The following is a 19,869-nucleotide window of genomic DNA, read 5'->3' as shown; positions in this document are numbered from 1 at the left end:
ATCAATATATTTAAAATGTTTCGGAAAAAAACATTCATATGCATGTTTATTTAACTTTCCTGTTTCGTACGCTAGGTCGTTTTTAACGATTTCATGTTATGTCATTGATTGATCTCATACGTCCATTGAAGAAAATAAAATTAGACTGCGCCAGCGTTTCAACATAACGCGTGCAGTATGCGTGGTGAGCATCAGGATGAGTATAACGTTGGAGGCAAAGGTCATCCTTAACTCTCTGGCGACGTGGGCAGAAATCCCGGAGGAAGCGGCATAAGATTGATTACAGGTGCGAGAAAGGTGCGAGAAACGAGTCGGAACGGTGGTTAGTTGTTTTTGCTCGAACTAAACACATTGACGCATACTTGTCCAATACATAAGTTAATACCTATTCGATATCGCGTGATGTGATTGTCTACGTTCCATTTTCGCGAGATACAAAGATAAAATCGCGATTTGTCCTGCATCTTTAGAAAGTAGATGTTTTTTTTAATACAAAACATTTTTTAATAACTGTTTTGTTTCTAATATATTTAAATATGATGTGATTATAATGCATTCCGAATAACACTCGTAGATTTTGCTCCTTAGATCTTTTAATATTTGTTTATGTATAGCTTTTAACAATTTTTTGTCTTATATGATATATGATATATAATACATAACATGTAATATATAATGCAGAATATAATATATAATATATAATATGTAATATATAATATATAATATATAATATACAATATACAATATATAATATATAATATATAATATATATACGATATACGATATACGATATACGATATACGATATACGATATACGATATACGTTATACATTATACAATATACGATATACAATATACAATATACAATATATAATATATAATATACAAATAAAATTATAAAAAGTGATATCAAATTTATCAAGAAAGTTGAAAATGTTAATGGAGAATGTTAATATATCTGTTTAACTTATAATATATGACAATCGTATCTAAACGACTTTCATGAACTCTATCAATTTAATAATCGTTCGAATACGTCAGTCTACATGCCACTGTTTACACTGTGGTAACGTTTGCATAAAACATTTCATTTATATTCATGAATGGAAATCAGATTATTCGAATATTGTGTTCTTGAGGTAGGTCTTTAAATATTTCATATAACGGTTAATTTCAAATAATGGCAGAAAAATTTCGACATTTAAAAAGTTATCGTGGTCGCGTATTCCCCAGACAGCATTCAATATTTATAAAAGATTTACAAAATGCTTATATTAATTATATGAATATTTTACAAATATTTACTAAAATACTTCATAAATATTGTGCGCCGTTTCTTTATTATAGAAATAGAATAACTTTAAACTTTCAAAATATCGTCTGTTTATGATAAATATCTCTAACAGAATTTTAATATCAACAGAATTCAATTAGGGATTAATTACCTATTCTGATTAAACAGTTTTTTTTAATTCTCCAAATAAGTAATTAATCACTAATCAAATAAATATGTGCCAGTATTGAATTTCTCTAACAATTTACATTAATTAACAACTGAATACAAATATATAAATATATGTAGACATCAGACTACTTTATGTTCACTTACTAAATATACTCGAGTTAATATATTTCTGTATGATATATGGATTTTATAATCAAGAATGTGTAACAGACAAGATTTATTAAACATATTTTAAAATGTTTTTAAGAAAGCTTTATTCTGAAAATCGAAAAGCTATACGAATTGACATAAATTAATTATAAACTTTTAGCGGAAGTTAAAATTATTCATTCCTTCTCAGAAAATTGTTGTAGTTACTGATACAAATCTTCAAGTTTGGAAGCTAACTTCTTGAGAGTTTAGCTAACTCAGAATATTTTAAGCAGCACTCTCGTGCGAAGCACAATGATTTTAGGTTCACATGTCAAGCTCGTGTAAGATCAGGTAAAGGATCAATTCTTCGACGAGAAATATCTTATTTCTGATAGTTAGGAAGTCACATATCCTCTTGAAATATATCACGAGTCATATTGCAGGTTCTTCTTTTAAAATATAGTAATATATATTTACATGTGGGAGAATCACCGAAGTGAAGAAAAACTATCATGTCCAACTTTGAAAATAATCACGAGATGTAAATATTTGCCGAAGTTGCTGTCTCTTCAAGCAAACAATTCGCGCTTTATATGAAAAGCTAGAAATATAAATAAATAAAATGAAGCTAAAAGGGAAGAGATTTAATTTAAAAATGTAATAAACATTTATAAAGCCGCACATTTATAAAGCCAAGAGCAGAAAATTTGTAACAATAAACATTTATTACTTTTAATCACAATTGTTTTGAACAATTCATGTATTTAGTTATATTTCATGCAGTTTGATTTGATAATAATGTAAAGATTATATTAAATTATAAAAGCAATTGTGGAAATTAGATAAATTATAGAAATAATAACGTTAGAAAATAATAATTGCAAATTCATAACTGATAGATAGATAGATATTGTCTCTGTGAAAAACAATTATATCGAAATGTAAAAAAAAAAAATCTTTGTTAATTAGAATTTAGATTTCATCGTCGTGTTAGCAATTTCAAATTCGAAAGCAATCACGATCATGAAAATTCTTTTATATCCAGAATGATATAACATTGTGCCTGACTATCAGAGTTACTTGATATATATGAAACTATTCAACAAGTTTCTTACCATTATCGAATTGTGTGTCCCAGGAATGGATGAATTGTTCACGGGAAAGCTTTGTTCTCGCAGGAACATATACTGAGTCATCACTGCCCCTTCTCTTTCTGTATCTTTCGACACTGAACGAGAAAGTTGCGTAAACTTATTACTATTAATATCTTATCATATACATATAATATACTTTTTAAAACATTTACGTAATAAGTTGCATAATTGAAATAAGTTAATAAAGCGTGTGATGAATGAATGATTGATACTATAGCAGATTCTTTATTTATACGAAGTACTTTTTAAACAATAATTGATACAAGAGAATTTTATACTATTTACTTGTATTTTTCATTTTATATACATTTTTAAAAAGATTTGCAGATATGTAAATTACACACATTGAAAAAAGTCGACAAAATTCTTTTATCTAGTAAAATTTCTGATCATGATAATGTAAAACTGTATAAAAAATTGACCGCAGGTGGAGAAGTAAATGTTCGTTAGTAGATTACTTTCTCTATTTTTGCTGTAATTTTAAGTAAAATTAATGAAATGTATCAGAGTTCTTGATTTAAAACTAGATTTTAATTCCTGCGAATTGTTATACGTATTTGAAAAATTATTACTTTAGATAAATATATGTTATTGTTATTATTACAATTATTATAAATATATTACATAGTTATATAATATTAACAAATTGTTTATAGTCCACAAAATTATTATAATCGTTTCTAATCTGTAAAATATCTTGTGATATTATTAATTAAAAATATCTCTTCCTCAAGCTTTCATAAGTTTAAAAATTTTATATTGCAATGAGAAGTACACGTTCGTAAAATCGTATTTTGTTAAATCTATTTCTCGCTAAGAAATTTTTGGCCACATCTCTCGTTAGATTTTCGAGGTATTCGTTTAAGTATTCAATAGTAATCCGAAGTTACGTATAATCTTGCTAGAATTTCATTCGCATTCGTGACGCACATCGGAAGATTCTGCATCCTCTACTTCATGTTTGCTCGATGACTCGACGTCCTCCAAAATTCCTAATATTTGAATAATAAAGTTAGCGAAGTCAAACTGCTTCCGACAATCTTGGGAACTACACATCCCAAGCGATTAAGTAACACGAAATTGCCAGCAATGCGCCCACGCACATTGGGTATCTTCTCGAGAAATATTTAATTTTTTTTATTATTAGTTTTAAGATGATGTTAATTAAAAGTCACGAAATTATAAATGCCGTTAAGAGATATTACATAGGATAACCATGTACACAAATTTGTTACATCAAAAGAAGGTAAATAGCAAAGATAATCTCATAATTTTTGTTATTCATTGTTTATTTGTTTTTATATTATAAATCCGTGTACACGCACCAATTATCCGCATTGGCTCTTAGCGGCATTTATAATTTTATAACATTTAATCTTTAAAACTTTATTTATTCTTGACGTTAATTAAATTACGAATAATAAAATAAAACCTTTCAAATATCATACCAATTAATGAGGTAATTTTACTTTGCACATACTGTGCTTCGCTATAGCGATTCTTTGGTTTATACATATTTAATCGAAATTATAAAACTTTCTTACTTATAATCGAAATCTGTTATTAATTCTTATGGCAAGCATTTAATTTGTCTTACTGAATAAAGAGTTCTTGATAATTGCCTGATTTAAATAAAAATTGAAATCTTTGCAAGAATAATTAGATGCTTAATAACGAATATTTTATGAACGATAATGATAAAAACAAAAGTAGTCAATTAGAAAAATTTTTATTGTTTTTTAAAATTTGAATGTTTTTTTGATACAAAATTTATAGAAAATTAAATTTATGGTAATGCAAATATTATTTTTAACTTATACATATGTAATAACAGATTCGGTGAAAATTGAATGTTACACGAATCAAATGCGAACGTTAATTTTTGATACACATATTATATCTGTAATATTTATTGTACATTAAGTTTAAAATTAACTAGAAACGGATATTTAATTAAAACAAAGCTCTGCAGCATAAAATAATTACCTTCTTTTTACACCTTCGCATGTGCAATGACCGAAGTAGTCAGTGTGCGTAGGCGAACAAAGAACGAAGCTCCCTTTTTACATATATAAAAAAGATGTTTATTTAATGGCATATATAATTTTATAAACTTCACATTATTTTTACGTTATTATATCATACTTCCATCATTTTTATGACACTGATATACAAATTAAAAAATTTATAGCAAAATATTTTTGTTTACAAGAATTTTAATAATTTAATAAATTAAAAGACTATTATTGTTATTACATATATTTTAAATTTTTATTGTTAATTTTTTACATTGTACGTTTCTCACATAGAATTAAATGCGCCACTTTAAAATGGAAAGTTACACTGACGCGTTTGGCTTATTAAAAAATATTAAGACCTTATAATTTCTGATATGAATCACGTTTCTTATATGTACAGCGAGAAAACTAGAACACGCGATTCTCAATGCGAATTTCTAGGCAAATCTCAGCATGCATGTTTTACATTATGTACTACATTGTATATCACACTACTTTGTAGAGATAAATATACCTTCGCAGAAACAATGGGGTGATTCCTCTATCCGAGTGATTTTCCTCCGTTACGATTTCTTCTCGTGCATTGTTTAGATTCATCTTAGCTCTTCTACTGATCTTTCTTCCTTTCTCGCTCTGTATTTCATGAAAATTCATCGTTCAAATATAGCGCCTTTATGTTTCGTATAGACTATATATAGACTATATTAATCGATGCCTAGGCTTTTCTTTGCTATATATGACACGAACGTCAATGTTCGCTCCGTTTTAAAGATCAGTTTCAAACGCTCTCCCGCGTTTTATTCGTTTTACTAAAATTGTTGTTAAGTATGCCAATATTAACCATTGCACGTTATTTATTTAGTGGTACAATTAATTCTTTTATTAAAATATCCAATTATAAAATATAATATTTTATACATTTTTTAAAATTATATATGTTTTATATTTTTATTTTATACTTTTGTATTTTTTTCCCCAATTCGTGTAGTTACACATATAATAGCGTTACACATATAATAACAATAATGTATCAATCGAATTGTGTAAGTTTTATGAAATAAAATTCTAAATTTTCAGCTTGATTTAATAAATTATCATTGGCCTTATTTTAAAATATCATTTACATAACATTTAGTTTGCTGAAAATATATTTAATATAATCAGTCTTGTGATGTATAATATTACTTGTATAATTGTCGCTGATAGTCTTCGATGCGACAATCGGACTTTCGATAATAATTCTACGTGATGTACGAAAGCGAGAGTGTTCAGATCCTCGATAGTCAGCTTTAAGGGACTAAGCGCGTAGAACAAGCTTACTTAGAACTATTACATGAGTAACCGATCAGTAGTGAGGAACAGACTCGCCATCCATCGCCGAGCAGCCGCCGCAGTCTCTCACGTATTCGCTACCCACCAACCCCTTTCACCTCTCTTAACGTTTTACTCCTTTTCTCATCTTCTCTGCCCGACATGGCACGTTCCCGCCGTCTCGTGCCCCTTCGTCGAGCTAGAATTCTCGCTCCGTTTACTTTGCGACGAAGAGGCTGACCTCGGCAGTTTACAACGTGCGCACATTAACACATCTCACGTTATCAGGACTCTTGGATGACACGATTCCAACATGCGATTGACATCTGTGAATGCATCAATAGTTTTACCTTTATCGTGATATCACTTTAATTATCCTGTTAAAAAAAAAGAAATCGATAGAAAACGATAGATAATGATAGAAACCAATACGATTTGTCGAAAATCTTATTGTTTCTTATTGTTATTATCGTTTAACTTTTAATATTCCAAAAGAAATGTTATCGATTCCTAAATAAACATTACTTGACGAAAGTAGATTTGTAATTGTATAAATAAGATGGAATTCTTATATTAATTTATAGTTCTTTGTCGTTTTGATGAAATTTGTCAGAAATAAATAATTAAAACTTTATTGTAATCAATTATGTATTCACGCTATTAATTCCTGATTTATAACTACGATTAAAAACGATTGAACATTTCCTATCGTTTCGTTATTGATTTTTTTTTAACAGAGTAATGAAATTAAACATGCCAGTGCGCGCTGTTATTGTTACAAAGTTTTGAAGTGTGCAGTTGCATTGTAAAAGAAAAATTCTTATAACGGCTAAGTTTAAATAAAATTGATTGATTGTTGATACGTTTTTGAATAATACGAACGCGGTGTTATCTAGCCGATTAGGATTTACATGTATCATTAACACATTAAGCTTTATAGTGATATTGCACGCATTTGCGTAAGCATTACCTAGCTCATGGGAAAACAAACTCTGCACTTAGGACCTCAAAGTTTACGCTTACTACATTTACTCACATAAATTTACATCTGATTGCAACACTTGATTATAAATTAATTTATGCACGGTTAATAAGTGCATCATTCTATATACGTAACAAGAGAAACATGTCACCGAAGAAAAAGAAGGCAAAGAGTACAATGGAAATATAACAACGGACTGCAGCGAAGAAGATTAACATGAAATATTGCAAAGAATAATATACGAATTATGACACAATCTCACGCGAATATTTCAAAAATATACGTACAAATTAATTAATAGATAATATAATTATGCGGTCCCGACCATTTTTAAGTTATTTTGGGCAAATGTTTTTAATTTACATTAGTTTGCAATGTAAAACGATAAAGAAGAAAGTTTCTCTGATTGCAAGTATTCGAATTGAGTATTATTAAATATAAAAGAGATTAATGAACTTTTTATATTAATTCTGTTGAGTATTTATTTGCATACTTTCATGATGAACATACAATATGCTAATGTCACGTGTTTACGCATGAATATCGGATAGCACTGAATGGAAACCTATTAAACTGAAATCGATCAATGCGCCACAATGCGACGGCGAATATAATATACATGCTTTAAAAGATTAAAAACAATACAGCAAAACAACGTCGTTTTTCCAATCGATAACTTTTACAAAGTTTCACATACATATGGACACATTTAAATTTGTAAATTACATATTTTTAATTAACTCTTCTCTTCAATATATTTTTCTGTCTATAGAAATATAATATTATATGCAAAATGTCTAAAATAATAAAAATAAAATAAAATCTATTATAAACAAAATTAATTACAATCAAAGATTTTTTGTTTCGGCACAATTAAAAATTTTGTTAACTAAAAAATATTTAAAATAAAAATAATTACTTAACTAAATGTGTTAATTTTTTGAAAACAAATAAATAGTATGTACTATTATTAAAAGCATCTTATTTGTTTAATTAATTAACAAGTTGAAAAGAATAATAAAAAAAATAATATAAATACTTTGATGAGACATGGAAAATTTGATAGTTAGAATTTCGTATTTCAAAATATTATAGTGATACTCATTTTTCCAGATTGCATATTTTGAATATTAAAATTTTGTAATATTAATAAATAATAATCTAGATAAAACTTTTGAGATTTTCAAAATAATGAATTATGAATATGGCTATTAAGAGCCCAAAAATTGCAAATTATTTTTGCGTATGTTATCTTATTTAATCAAAACCAACAAACAAATCTCCAAATGTGGCTTATTTCAAAGGGAATAAGTCAAGCGAGAGAAGAATTATTGATGCTGTATGCATTTCTATATTAGTATGCTAAAGAGGACCTAGCAAGTAAAAGGAAAGTCCAAACATACATTGCATGTCATGATGTAACTAAGTTTGATCTAACAAGATGATATACGCTAAAGTAGTTTGCGTCTTTTGGACTCTAATAATCATGATTATTATAATTTGGTCTATCGATTGTAAATAAATAAAAGTATCATTAGCTCTCTATTCAATGTATTTAGTTTAAATCTTATTAGAACTCTCTTTCTTTGTACAAAAAATTTTAATTACAATTTTTGAACTATGTCTTTGTTATAAGAAAGGAACGATGTATAAAATTTCATTTTAAATCCTAATGACGACGGCGGAAATTATAACCGCACAGATGCTTTTATCTCATATGTATATTAAAAGAAGTTATTCCACTGTGCTGTGAAAGGATAAAGTTATATTAAATGTGTGTGGAATAATTAGTATGCAGATTACCAGAAAAAAAGTTAATATTATCAAGATATAATATTTAATGTAGCAAACAGTCGTTTAGATATTTAAATGTTGCCATTCGAGAACATCAGTAAATTTACTTAGGCAATTTTATTACGAGAATTTAAAACACGTTCTTAGTACAGCGAGAACGAGCTTTCTCCATTTTACGGTAGCCGCTTATATCGATATTCTTTGGTCTCGCTGTGGCACGAGATGCTTTGAGAAAAGCAAGCCTTTATTCTATCCTTTGCTAATTATAGCTTCTGCTTTGAAGGGTAGTGGCACTTTTAAACTTTATAAAATTGAATGATCTGTCGAGAAGCGCTTCGGAAAGAAACGGAATTATATACAAGCGGATCTTTACATTTTTTTTCCGTTGTATTTACGTTTAACGCAAGTTAAATAGACCATAAAAAAAGTATTCGATTATTTTCACGGAACATTTCCTTCCAAATTAATCAAGCGCTTCCTCGTAAGTCCCGATTTACCATTCCTTTCGATTCATTTCTGCAAATGTTACCGTGATTCAACACGAGGATATTTTTTTTTGATATCGCAAAAACGATTTTGTCTCCTATAAACGTATCAATTTCTGAACAGCTTTATAGAAGAACAGTTGATAAATAGTCAATTAAAAATTGTAAATTAAATATATCTTTAGGAACTTGTTTAAATTATTTCGAAATACAAACTTTATATCTTTTTGAAATAATACTGTACAAATTAATTTTATTTATTTGAAATAAAATAATAAAAAAAATATCTAAACATGCATATGACCCAATTACTGAATAACCACGCTGAACGTGATTGTAGCTATTTCTAAACAATTTATATATTATTTTAAAATTAATATTAACTTGATGAAAATATTCAAAGAGTATACAAAAGAGAAGATTATATCAATAAAAATGTATGTAATAATAAAAGAAAATAAACCAATATAAAAACACAACTAATAAAAAATAAACTTTATTCAGTCACAGCTGTATCTTCTTGCTGAATTTCTTATGTGATTTTATACACCTCTTGAAGTTCTTATCAAAGCGAGTCAAACAAATTTTTGGTCTTGAAACACAGTTATGAGTTGAACAAAAATAATATCACGATATTAAATTAATATTATAATTAATTTAATAATAATCATTAACAAGCATACGCTGCCACCTTTCCTCTAAATACTGCAAAGAATTTGTTGCGAAAGATAACACCTCAGTGAAAAACGTATATCTTTGTTCAGAAATTGATACGTTTACCTTATTTCCGTTTTCATTTTACACGTGTTCCACCTTGTGTAAATATTATCTCCTCGTAAAACAATTTTCTTGTATGATAAATTCTTGCGGGTAACATAATGTATCATATGACGAGCGTGCTTTAAGCCCCTCGTGTGTCTTCTCTCTGGAGTAATAAAATATTTCTATATATACTTCTTGTACTTATCCTAGATTTATTATAACGAATTGTTATGATAAAAAATTTAGTTATTTATTTAATAGCTGTAAGAGAAAAATAATTTTTTTCTGAAATTAATAAACTAAATTGATCTCTCATACGCGCATTCACTTGTTTGTTTGTTACTTTCTGCATTGTGCTGCAAACGCTAATGAGCAAGTGTGCGGTTGGAATTAGTATCATTTGAGTATCTGAAGCATCCCACTGATCGTTAGACCTTGTTGAGCTCCCGATGAACAATCAAATGTAGTTACGTGACACGTCGATAAATTAGCTTAGCGTGATGTAGCTTGAATTTCATGTATGCATATATGCCAAAATACAACGACGTCAGCGTAACATCTGATGCATATTCTACTATACGGAAATTTGACAAACATCTATTGTACATTTAAGATTCTCTGAATATAAATCAGCGAATTAAGAAAGATAATTGCATTAATGACTATATTTTATAGATATGTTGATTTTTTATGTTTTAGAATGCTTATTAGCTCGATTTTCTTCCTGGTAGTCTGGACTAGTTCGTCATTCGCAGAGGAATCGTCTTCCAGCGATGCCGCGTCTGCCAAACGGGCACCTATGGGGTTCCAGGGTATGCGCGGGAAGAAGGACCTCATTCCCACGATCGCAGAACACAATGAACTTTCCAAAAGAACATTAGTGGATTTTCAGGTAGGCTAATATACACTATTTAGTTTTTCTAATAAAATTGATATAAAAAACAAAAAGAAAGATATAATTTTTTTAACTTATTGTTTGAATTATTTGAGAAAGTGATTCTGATAATCGCAGGGTAAGGATTCAAGTGCGTCTGATATTGAAGACAATCTTCTGCGCGACGAGTTAGACAAGCGAGCGCCGATGGGATTTCAGGGTATGAGGGGGAAGAAGGATTATTTGATACCTGATTTCGAAGATTCTTTGCGTGAGGACTACGAGAAAAGGGCGCCAATGGGTTTTCAGGGCATGAGAGGCAAGAAGATTATGTCGGAGGACGATTACTATAAACGCGCACCTATGGGATTTCAAGGAATGAGAGGGAAAAAATCTTTGGAGGAGGTAAGCTTAAGAATATATAGTGTTGTTCAAATGAATTACACAGGCCGAATTTTGAACTAGAAACGGCAATATGTCATCCCAAAAGTTTTTAACATGCTAAAACCGAATTTGCAGCCCAAATTGCTCCATTACGTTTTTGAGATATTTTAATTTTTAAATTGCAAATTTATTTATCTGACATGATGGAGAAATATACACTACGGATTTGAATTCAGCATGAAAAAAATCTATGAAAATCACCTATGAGATTTTATAAATAAAACAAGTAAAATAAAAAAAATTGGATTTTGCAAGTATGCTCATCATACTCATTGTTAACCGAACTTAGAGTCAGGAACGTAAACTCTATATTTTTTTATTTTTAAAATTTTTTATTTTTCTGTTTTTATTTTTAATCTTTTTTCTTTTTTGTATTTTTATTTGCGAAAATATATCACGAATAAAAATACCAAAAAGATTAAAAAAATTAAAAATAAAAACAGAAAAGAAGAAGCTAAAAATAAAAATAAAAAAAAAGATTTAAAAAAATAAAAAAATATAAAGTCGATAACCGTTCCTGTTTGTGACTTCAAATTTGACTAATGCTTATTTTTACTAACGCAGAATAACTTTGATTTCAGTTTAACTTACTCTTTATCTTTTTCTAGTTGTAAGAATTGGAACGAGATAAAGAGTAAGTTAAACTGAGATCAAAGTTAATCTACATTGGTGAAAATGGGCATAAGTATGTCCATACGATGAGCATACTTGTAGTATCTAATTTTTTCTTATTTTATTAGATCTATTTATAAAATTTTAATTAATTTTCATAGATTTCTTTTTCATGCTAAATTCGAATTTGTAGCTCATATTTCTCTAACACGACAGATTTACGAGATATTCTAATCTAAAAATACCCAAAATAGATCTTTTTTGGAACTTAAAATTAGAATGTCTTGGAAACCTAATGTGATGGAGCAATTTGGACTGTAGATTTAGTTTAACATGCCAAAAATGTTTGGAATTACGTATCTCCGTTTCTGGTTAAAAAAAAAAAAAAAAAAAATATATATATATATATTTTGTAGGTCATTCTTCTGTTGGAAGAATTCAGAGTGATAATAAATCAATATGCCTATACACAATACTGACATTTGTTATAAGGCATTTCTACTTTTAGGCGTTTCGAAACTTTATAGGAACATTTTAGAATTTAATTATACGTGCTTTCTCATTCTTTTCAAACTTGAGCGTATTACCACACGAATGTATGTACACTTAAGTATTTTTTCTGTTATTTAACATTTTATTGAGTTGAATACATTTCGAGTTGTGCAAAGTAAACAACAGAAAATATTATTTTGCTAATGCAACTCCCTTAAACGCTCCATTATCCCAACAGGTCTTTTTTTGAAGTTTTAATATCAAGATAGTTATTTGGTATATTGATTAAGGTTTTACTGTTAATCTATAATTTACATTATCTGAATTATAGATTTGTAGTAGTACAGCCTATAGAACAGCAGAGCAGTTATGTATACCATACATACATATGTTCTTCAATATTTTCTGTTTATTTTGAATAAATATATAATTTTATAATAACATTCTACATTTTTTAAAACAAAACTATTTTTTTTTTTAATTTATTTTTACAACGGGGCCACTTTATCACCCTTGTATCTCTTTGATCCATTATGCATCGTCACGTTTTCATAAATAACGTTTGAAGTGATAAATATATCGTAACTTTGAATTCAGAATCGATTGAATAACACATTTATAAATATAATTGTTAAATTTTTAACTAAATTTATTGATTATTACGAAAGTTAGTGTACAAAATGTTAATAAGGGATATCATCATTTACATTCTATTTTTATTAAAAAGTGTCAAATTGCAGGTGCTGAGTGATATTGAAAAGAGAGCCGCGATGGGCTTTTACGGTACCAGAGGGAAGAAAACATACGTTTTTGAATATCCACAAGATTATGAAAAGAGACTTCTTGAGATGGGATTACAAGATATGCACGATAGAATGAAAGAATTTCCGGCAGAGTGGGAAAAAAGGGCTCTTATGGGATTTCAGGGTATGAGAGGCAAGAAGACATTGCTTGACGAGGAACTTGAGAAACGAGCCTTAATGGGTTTTCAGGTAAATTAATCAATTAATTAGTAAGTTTTGGAAACATGTTTAATAGATTTATTTAAAAATTATAGTATCTGTTTGATATGATTGTTATGAAAGAATAGAGTTTTAATACAATTGATGAAAAATGTCTATAGAAGAAGAAATGATAAGAAATAGAAAAATTTAGAAATTTTATTAATTGTTTAACTAATAAATGTTTTAGGGTATGAGAGGCAAAAAGGACGGCTATGAAAATTATGTAGATTACTACGTAGATCCTGACATGGATTTTGACAAGAGGGCACCGATGGGTTTTCAAGGGATGAGAGGCAAGAAAGACACCGATAAAAGAGCACCGATGGGTTTTCAAGGTATGAGAGGCAAGAGGAGTGTAGGACAAAGATTTGAGCCCGGCATGGATTTTGGAACCCGACCATTTCACGAATATCAAGGTAGAGTCCAAGTTGTTCATATGCGACCTATAATAATTGAGAAAGAAAGAAACGTTTAAACGTCATAACAATTAATATTTGTTATTAATATCATATCTCTCAAAAGAAATATTCATAATGCTAAAATTATTACTTACTTATAAAAAATTAATTTGTAGAATAATTAATTAAGGCCATTTACTAAGAGACTCTTATCAATCTAGCTTCATAAATCTTGCTATAATTATCTATACAATAATATATCGAAGTATGTATTATCTTTAGTGTAAACATTTTAATATGTAAAGTGGTTAATGCGGAAAGTTAGCAGAAGTTTCTCCTTTTACACGAGAGATCTCGAGAAGCTGGAGACACAGTGCTCGCGATATCGAAATGAACTGAAAACTATTCGCGAACGTGACTAGTTTTTGTCGCAGTATATATATTTAATTAACCGTACTGGAACTTGGCAAAAAATATTTTCTTTAGTTTTTATCGCGTACTTCGGAGTATTCTATGAAATTGCTAAGTGCTTTCCGAATGCCTCGTGCTATGACGATATAATCGATCGAATCCATCTCCAAGTGGAGAGAAAGCGTAACGAAGGCTTCCCAAATATTTGTCTTATTATTCATGCACCTCCGAACAAACTCTACTAGACAGACGGTGGACTATTTTTGTTGTTTTTTTTCTCTTCCTCCGTCCGCGTATGCTGTACTGTTTTGAACTCGAAATGGTCACACTGGCCCACGTTGTGTTTCCCCCGAGCAGGAATGAGCGATAGGAGACACGCTCTAGCCTCGTGCCAAGTCGAAAAGCGATCGCCCTTCCGATATTATGACATGCGCGGTAAGAAAAATCCACGATGGGAGTTACGGGGGATGTTTGTGGGGGTGAGAGGCAAAAAGTGGGCGAGAGCCCCGTACGAGGACAACAGCCCGTTCATAAGGTTGTTTGATAACACCGAGAGGATCGGCGTGGATGGAGACTCGCCGGCAACATTAGGTAATTCTCGATTAGAGATGACAGCCAATTGGTAGCAAACATTCATGTGTCGCGATTCTTTGTCGTTTCGTTTATCTTTCATGCGTACCTAATGGCTGAATGTGTGCTTCTAGTATTTATTAATCAATTAAGTATCAAGCGGGCTATTAGAATTCGTTTGTAAAGAAAGAGAAGAAAAATTAAATATGTTATTTTTTCTCATATGAAAATATCTTTCAAAATGTCTTTTATTATAACGCACAAGTGCCACGTATTTTTAGGAATTTGCCCCGATGGACAACGATTATTAAATTATATGATGAAATCATGCATAAAAATCATTATCTGCAATTATGTGGTTACGTTCACAAAAATAGATGTAGAACTGTTAATTTTTTTAAATAAATATGATATAAAATATTAGTAATTGTTTGCTAATTAATTTTTGAAATATTTCGGCAAAACTATAACAACAACTTTGTTAGTGGTACATTCTTAAAATTAACATTGGAAAGAAATTGCTCAATAATTAAAAAAAACATTTCAATTGCATTTTACGTAAAACATTTAAAAAAGCAATTAACACATGCTTACACAAATGTACGAAAAGTCCTAAATTATAGCGTGAAAATATGCAATATGAAATAGTACGCATGGCAAAATTTTATATATAGAATCAAATGGTTCTTGAAATAATTATAAATTTTTTATCAAATTTAAATTTGTCTTATTTTTATCAAAAATTATTCAGAGATTTTGTTTTGAAAAAACTGTTATAGGTGTGTTATGACATATCATCTTAACGCAATTATTTTCATTAATTTACGATACTATTACTGCAATATTTGCCTATCGGGGCACATTGATACGCTACATGTATTATATACACTTCTATATTTATTTTGCATGCGACACGTCAAGTATTTAAGTGTATTCAATTATACTGATTGTTATTATAAAATCGGTATATTTCATTATTGCTATAATAAGATTTTATTGCGCTTTTAAATTCTATGTATACTTCTACATTCTATGATTAACATTTATGATCACCCGTTTACGAATTATTCCGCACTGTTAATGCTGTGAAAATATTTTTTTCCTTGCACATGAGTACCAAGTGACATTTAAAACAAAGCTATGGATTATCTTTCTCGTAGCGCACTACGAGACAATGACGACGCAAGGGTCCGCTTTAAAAGTTTCTCCGCGGCACATATTGACATCGAAAAGTTGTTCACCATTGTGTACACACGATTGCACGAAATAGCGATAAAATTCTGCATTCTAACTTTAGGATGACAGTTTGACTGGTTATAAAGACCACTCGTCTACGCACAATTCAATTATAACTCGCTCATAACATTAAAACGCGTAAATGTTTCACCAAACTTGGGATTCTTTTAATTTTGTTGTTTTAATTTTTATTAAAAAAAAGATAAGACCAAATAGTAAATTTCTAAATAGACACTTTCAATATTTTCTAAAGCTATTTATTTATAATTGCACTTAATTTCTTACTATTGTCATTTATATTATCATCATATGATATACAATACAAATGTCCTATTATATAAGTGTGTAAGTGTATTATTAGATTTTATTTTAAACGAGAAATGTTACGTAAATTGATAGTAGAGACTCTTTTTTACTAGGTATAAAATTCTGAGTATATTATTCTCTATTATATCACATAGATAAGAGTTGTTCTTTAGATAAAATTATGTCCTTAGTTATCTTCGTGTAATTACAATTGATTGTAGAATGTTTCCTCAAATCGGAGATCATAAACTATTCTCTGCTTTATGTTTCAGATTCACAATAATACAGCAGCTCTTAGAAACGGTAACGCAACTGTTACAAAACGTCTCCTCCAAATAATTAAACCGATGTAGCTAAATCTAAAAACGAGAAAAAAAGAAGAGGCGTCTATGAGTTACGATGATGGGTGCAAGAAAAATGTCGTCTGTTGATTTATCAATCCGTTATTTAAGTCTTCGTTATTATAATTATTTTACATATCACGAGCCGATCTTAATCTAGTCAATGCGTATGATTTGCTATGTGTACGCTATCGTTTACGTTTTGCCGCTATTACGATTCAGAATTGCGTGCGTCGGACGCAGGTCACAAGCCGCAAGTCTCAGATACAATCGCGACTGAGAACGTAAATTCAAAGTGTACACAATGAACACGATGCATGTGAAAAAAAAGTTCTACGATAAAATACTATTTCACAAACAATATTTCACAAAACTCTTGCTGCGTTTCTATGAATAACTCTCCCGTAAAAAAAAAATAGATTTGCGTATAATAAAATTGTTTGAGTATATTTATGTTGTTCTATACTTCTTATTTTTTGATAAGATATATTTCATATAAAAAATAAATCCTGCTTTAAATTGATACAATTAACGATGAATTCTTAGTACCAAATATATCGTTCGATTGGCATTTTGTTAAGTGCAACAAAAAAACAAATCTTCAAAATTCTTATTATTGGCATTGAATGACATTGATCTTTTGAAATAAAAAAGAAAAATAGGAAAAGTTTTGTCTCAAAAGTGTTATAATTCCAAAAAGTTTGTTTTTTAAGATTTATTTTTATAATAAATGAGAATTTAGTACATATTGAATGAAAAGCTAGTGATACTTTTATTTGTCTACAATCAGATATGTCACGTCGTATTTAAAATTATATTTAAAGTCGTATTTAAAAATGATACTTTTATGATTTTCTGAAGCGAAGTTTTAATGATTTAAACTCATTTCTTAGAAAGCATTGTTTTTTGAGTTGTGCCATTGTTGCTACTAAAAGATATGATCTTTAAGCAATCACTCGGGAAAAAATTTTTTAATATAATTATAATATATATAATTATACATAATCTTATATATAATTATTATATAATCTAATATAATTATAAATAATTATATATAATAATTACATAAATTTATATGCAGTAATATATATACAATTAAAAATATGATTATAATTATATAATTTTCGTATATTTATATATAATAATACATGATTATATGTAAAATATGTCCATATATATTGAAAAATATATAATTGCACATATTTTATATATAATTATATATATTTATACATGAAAAATTTTTTCCCGGGAAATTCTTCAGAGAATTTAGTTTAAAAAAATCTAAATAAATTACGTTATAATATTTAAGTATTTAATGCATATTTAAATGTTTAAATTAAATTTCTGTAAGAAGAAAAATTGTTCTTAAATTATTAACAAATTAAAAGTTTAATGTTTAAAATTAGATTTGTGAAAAATGTCTAAATTTTTAAATGTTAAATAAGCTTCTTTTATATAGATATATTTATGTACAATATTACTAAAATTTATGTATTTCTGAAGTAAAGACTGTGCGCATTAATCAGAAACGAAGAGGTTTGTTAATGAAACACAAATAGTTCTTCTTTTTATATTGCTATTTAACATTTTTATTTACCTAAGTGCATTTATAATATGATTTATGTCCTCCGACTTGTGTTGCAGACATATGTTATATTGACGAAGTGTAATTAACGAGATCAAATAAGTCGAAGAAATCTCTTTCACCGATTACAATTGTACACGTCAGCGAAGTCTTTCAAAAGATGCCTATATCAGTATTATTGTTAATTCGTACAGGATGTAAAGAATAGCAGTCGGTAGCAGTGGTACATTCTTAAATAAATTTATAAAAACGATTTTTCCTTAACAAGAATATAAATTTTTAACAAATAGATTTTTAAATTTTTAAACATTTTAATAAAATTGAAATTTCTGTAAAGAAAGTATTGTTTTATAATTAACAGTAATAAGAGGTTAACGTATTCTCAAAATTTTGTTCATAAAAGATGTCTAAGTTTTTAAATGATAAATAAGTATTTAAAATATCGCGTAAACAAGGCAATTTCATCGTTAAGGAAACTTCGACTTGGAATTCATGGAGAAATGCATTTGTAATATTAATCTTTTATGGAATACACTCTGCAATTTACAAATCCCCTGCAGAACTTGTTCTACTTTAATTTATGGATACATATCGGCGCAATTACAACAAAGTAATTTCACGTTCTCGATTTCGAGAAATAAAATATAAACGGGGAATGGGTGGTGTAAACTAAGATTGAATAGTGTATAAATATCTAGCGTATCTCGTGACATAGATAGGAATTATATTTTTCTCTGGATGTTAATTGGTAATTGTTATTGTAGATACGATTACGTTCTTAATCATAATTCAAATCGTTTTATTTTCTTTTTCAAATAAGATGCAGAATTACGTGAAGTTGAAGGATGACCATTTTTGTGATCATTGGTTGCATTCAACAAGATGAAATTTAACTCTGATAGTTTTGAGACGCTTTTCAATAATATTGATCGAAATTTTTTAGCTTCGTGTTTAATTTTTACTGATCTTGACATAATTTTTGCAATAAATAATCCGACGTTATAATAGTAACATATCGTACATAATTTCTTGTTGAGAGAGGAATTATAATTAACTAATTTTTATCACGCAGTATGTGAGATTTACGTTGTGTCATGTACCTATGTTTATTGCATATCTTGTTATAAAATAAATTGCTTCAGGCTCTAATATTTCTATAGTCCATAATGTTTTATTCATGTCCTTTCTTTAGTTATTTCATAAATATATATGCGAAAGTATAATTAGCTATGTACTATTGGTTAAGAGTCGTAACTTTTTTTCCATTATGTAGATCTTTTTGGATCCGTCACGAATGGAGTGAGAAATCTATAAAAAAGTCCAATAAAAGTATTGCAAATTCTGATTGTAATTAGTATAACCAATAATCAATAAAGAGCTGTCATGAATGATTTTGTAACATATTTTCCAAATATTTTGTGTATCCACTTATGTTCATTTAGCAAATGTAATTTTGTAACAAATAATTATATTTTAAATAAATAGTGAAAATC

The 19,869-nt window shown here is 28.5% G+C and overlaps 1 protein-coding gene across 1 annotated transcript in view; it reads left to right on the top strand.

The window, feature by feature from the left end:
- Positions 1-17,314, top strand: part of LOC105202817 (tachykinins) — a 72,528-nt gene extending 55,214 nt beyond the window's left edge. The window contains exons 2-7 of the mRNA XM_011171502.3: positions 10,803-10,995; positions 11,116-11,382; positions 13,266-13,517; positions 13,717-13,945; positions 14,696-14,929; positions 16,723-17,314. Coding sequence (XP_011169804.1) covers positions 10,804-10,995; positions 11,116-11,382; positions 13,266-13,517; positions 13,717-13,945; positions 14,696-14,929; positions 16,723-16,733 — 1,185 coding nt within the window. The 5' untranslated portion in view covers position 10,803 and the 3' untranslated portion in view covers positions 16,734-17,314. The remainder of the gene's footprint in view (positions 1-10,802; positions 10,996-11,115; positions 11,383-13,265; positions 13,518-13,716; positions 13,946-14,695; positions 14,930-16,722) is intronic.
- The last annotated feature ends 2,555 nt before the right edge of the window (positions 17,315-19,869 follow it).

This window comes from Solenopsis invicta, chromosome 16, assembly GCF_016802725.1.
Source record: "Solenopsis invicta isolate M01_SB chromosome 16, UNIL_Sinv_3.0, whole genome shotgun sequence".
NCBI lineage: Eukaryota > Metazoa > Arthropoda > Insecta > Hymenoptera > Formicidae > Solenopsis > Solenopsis invicta.
Note: the sequence above shows the minus strand (reverse complement) of the source record. Positions and strands in the feature narration are given on the sequence as shown.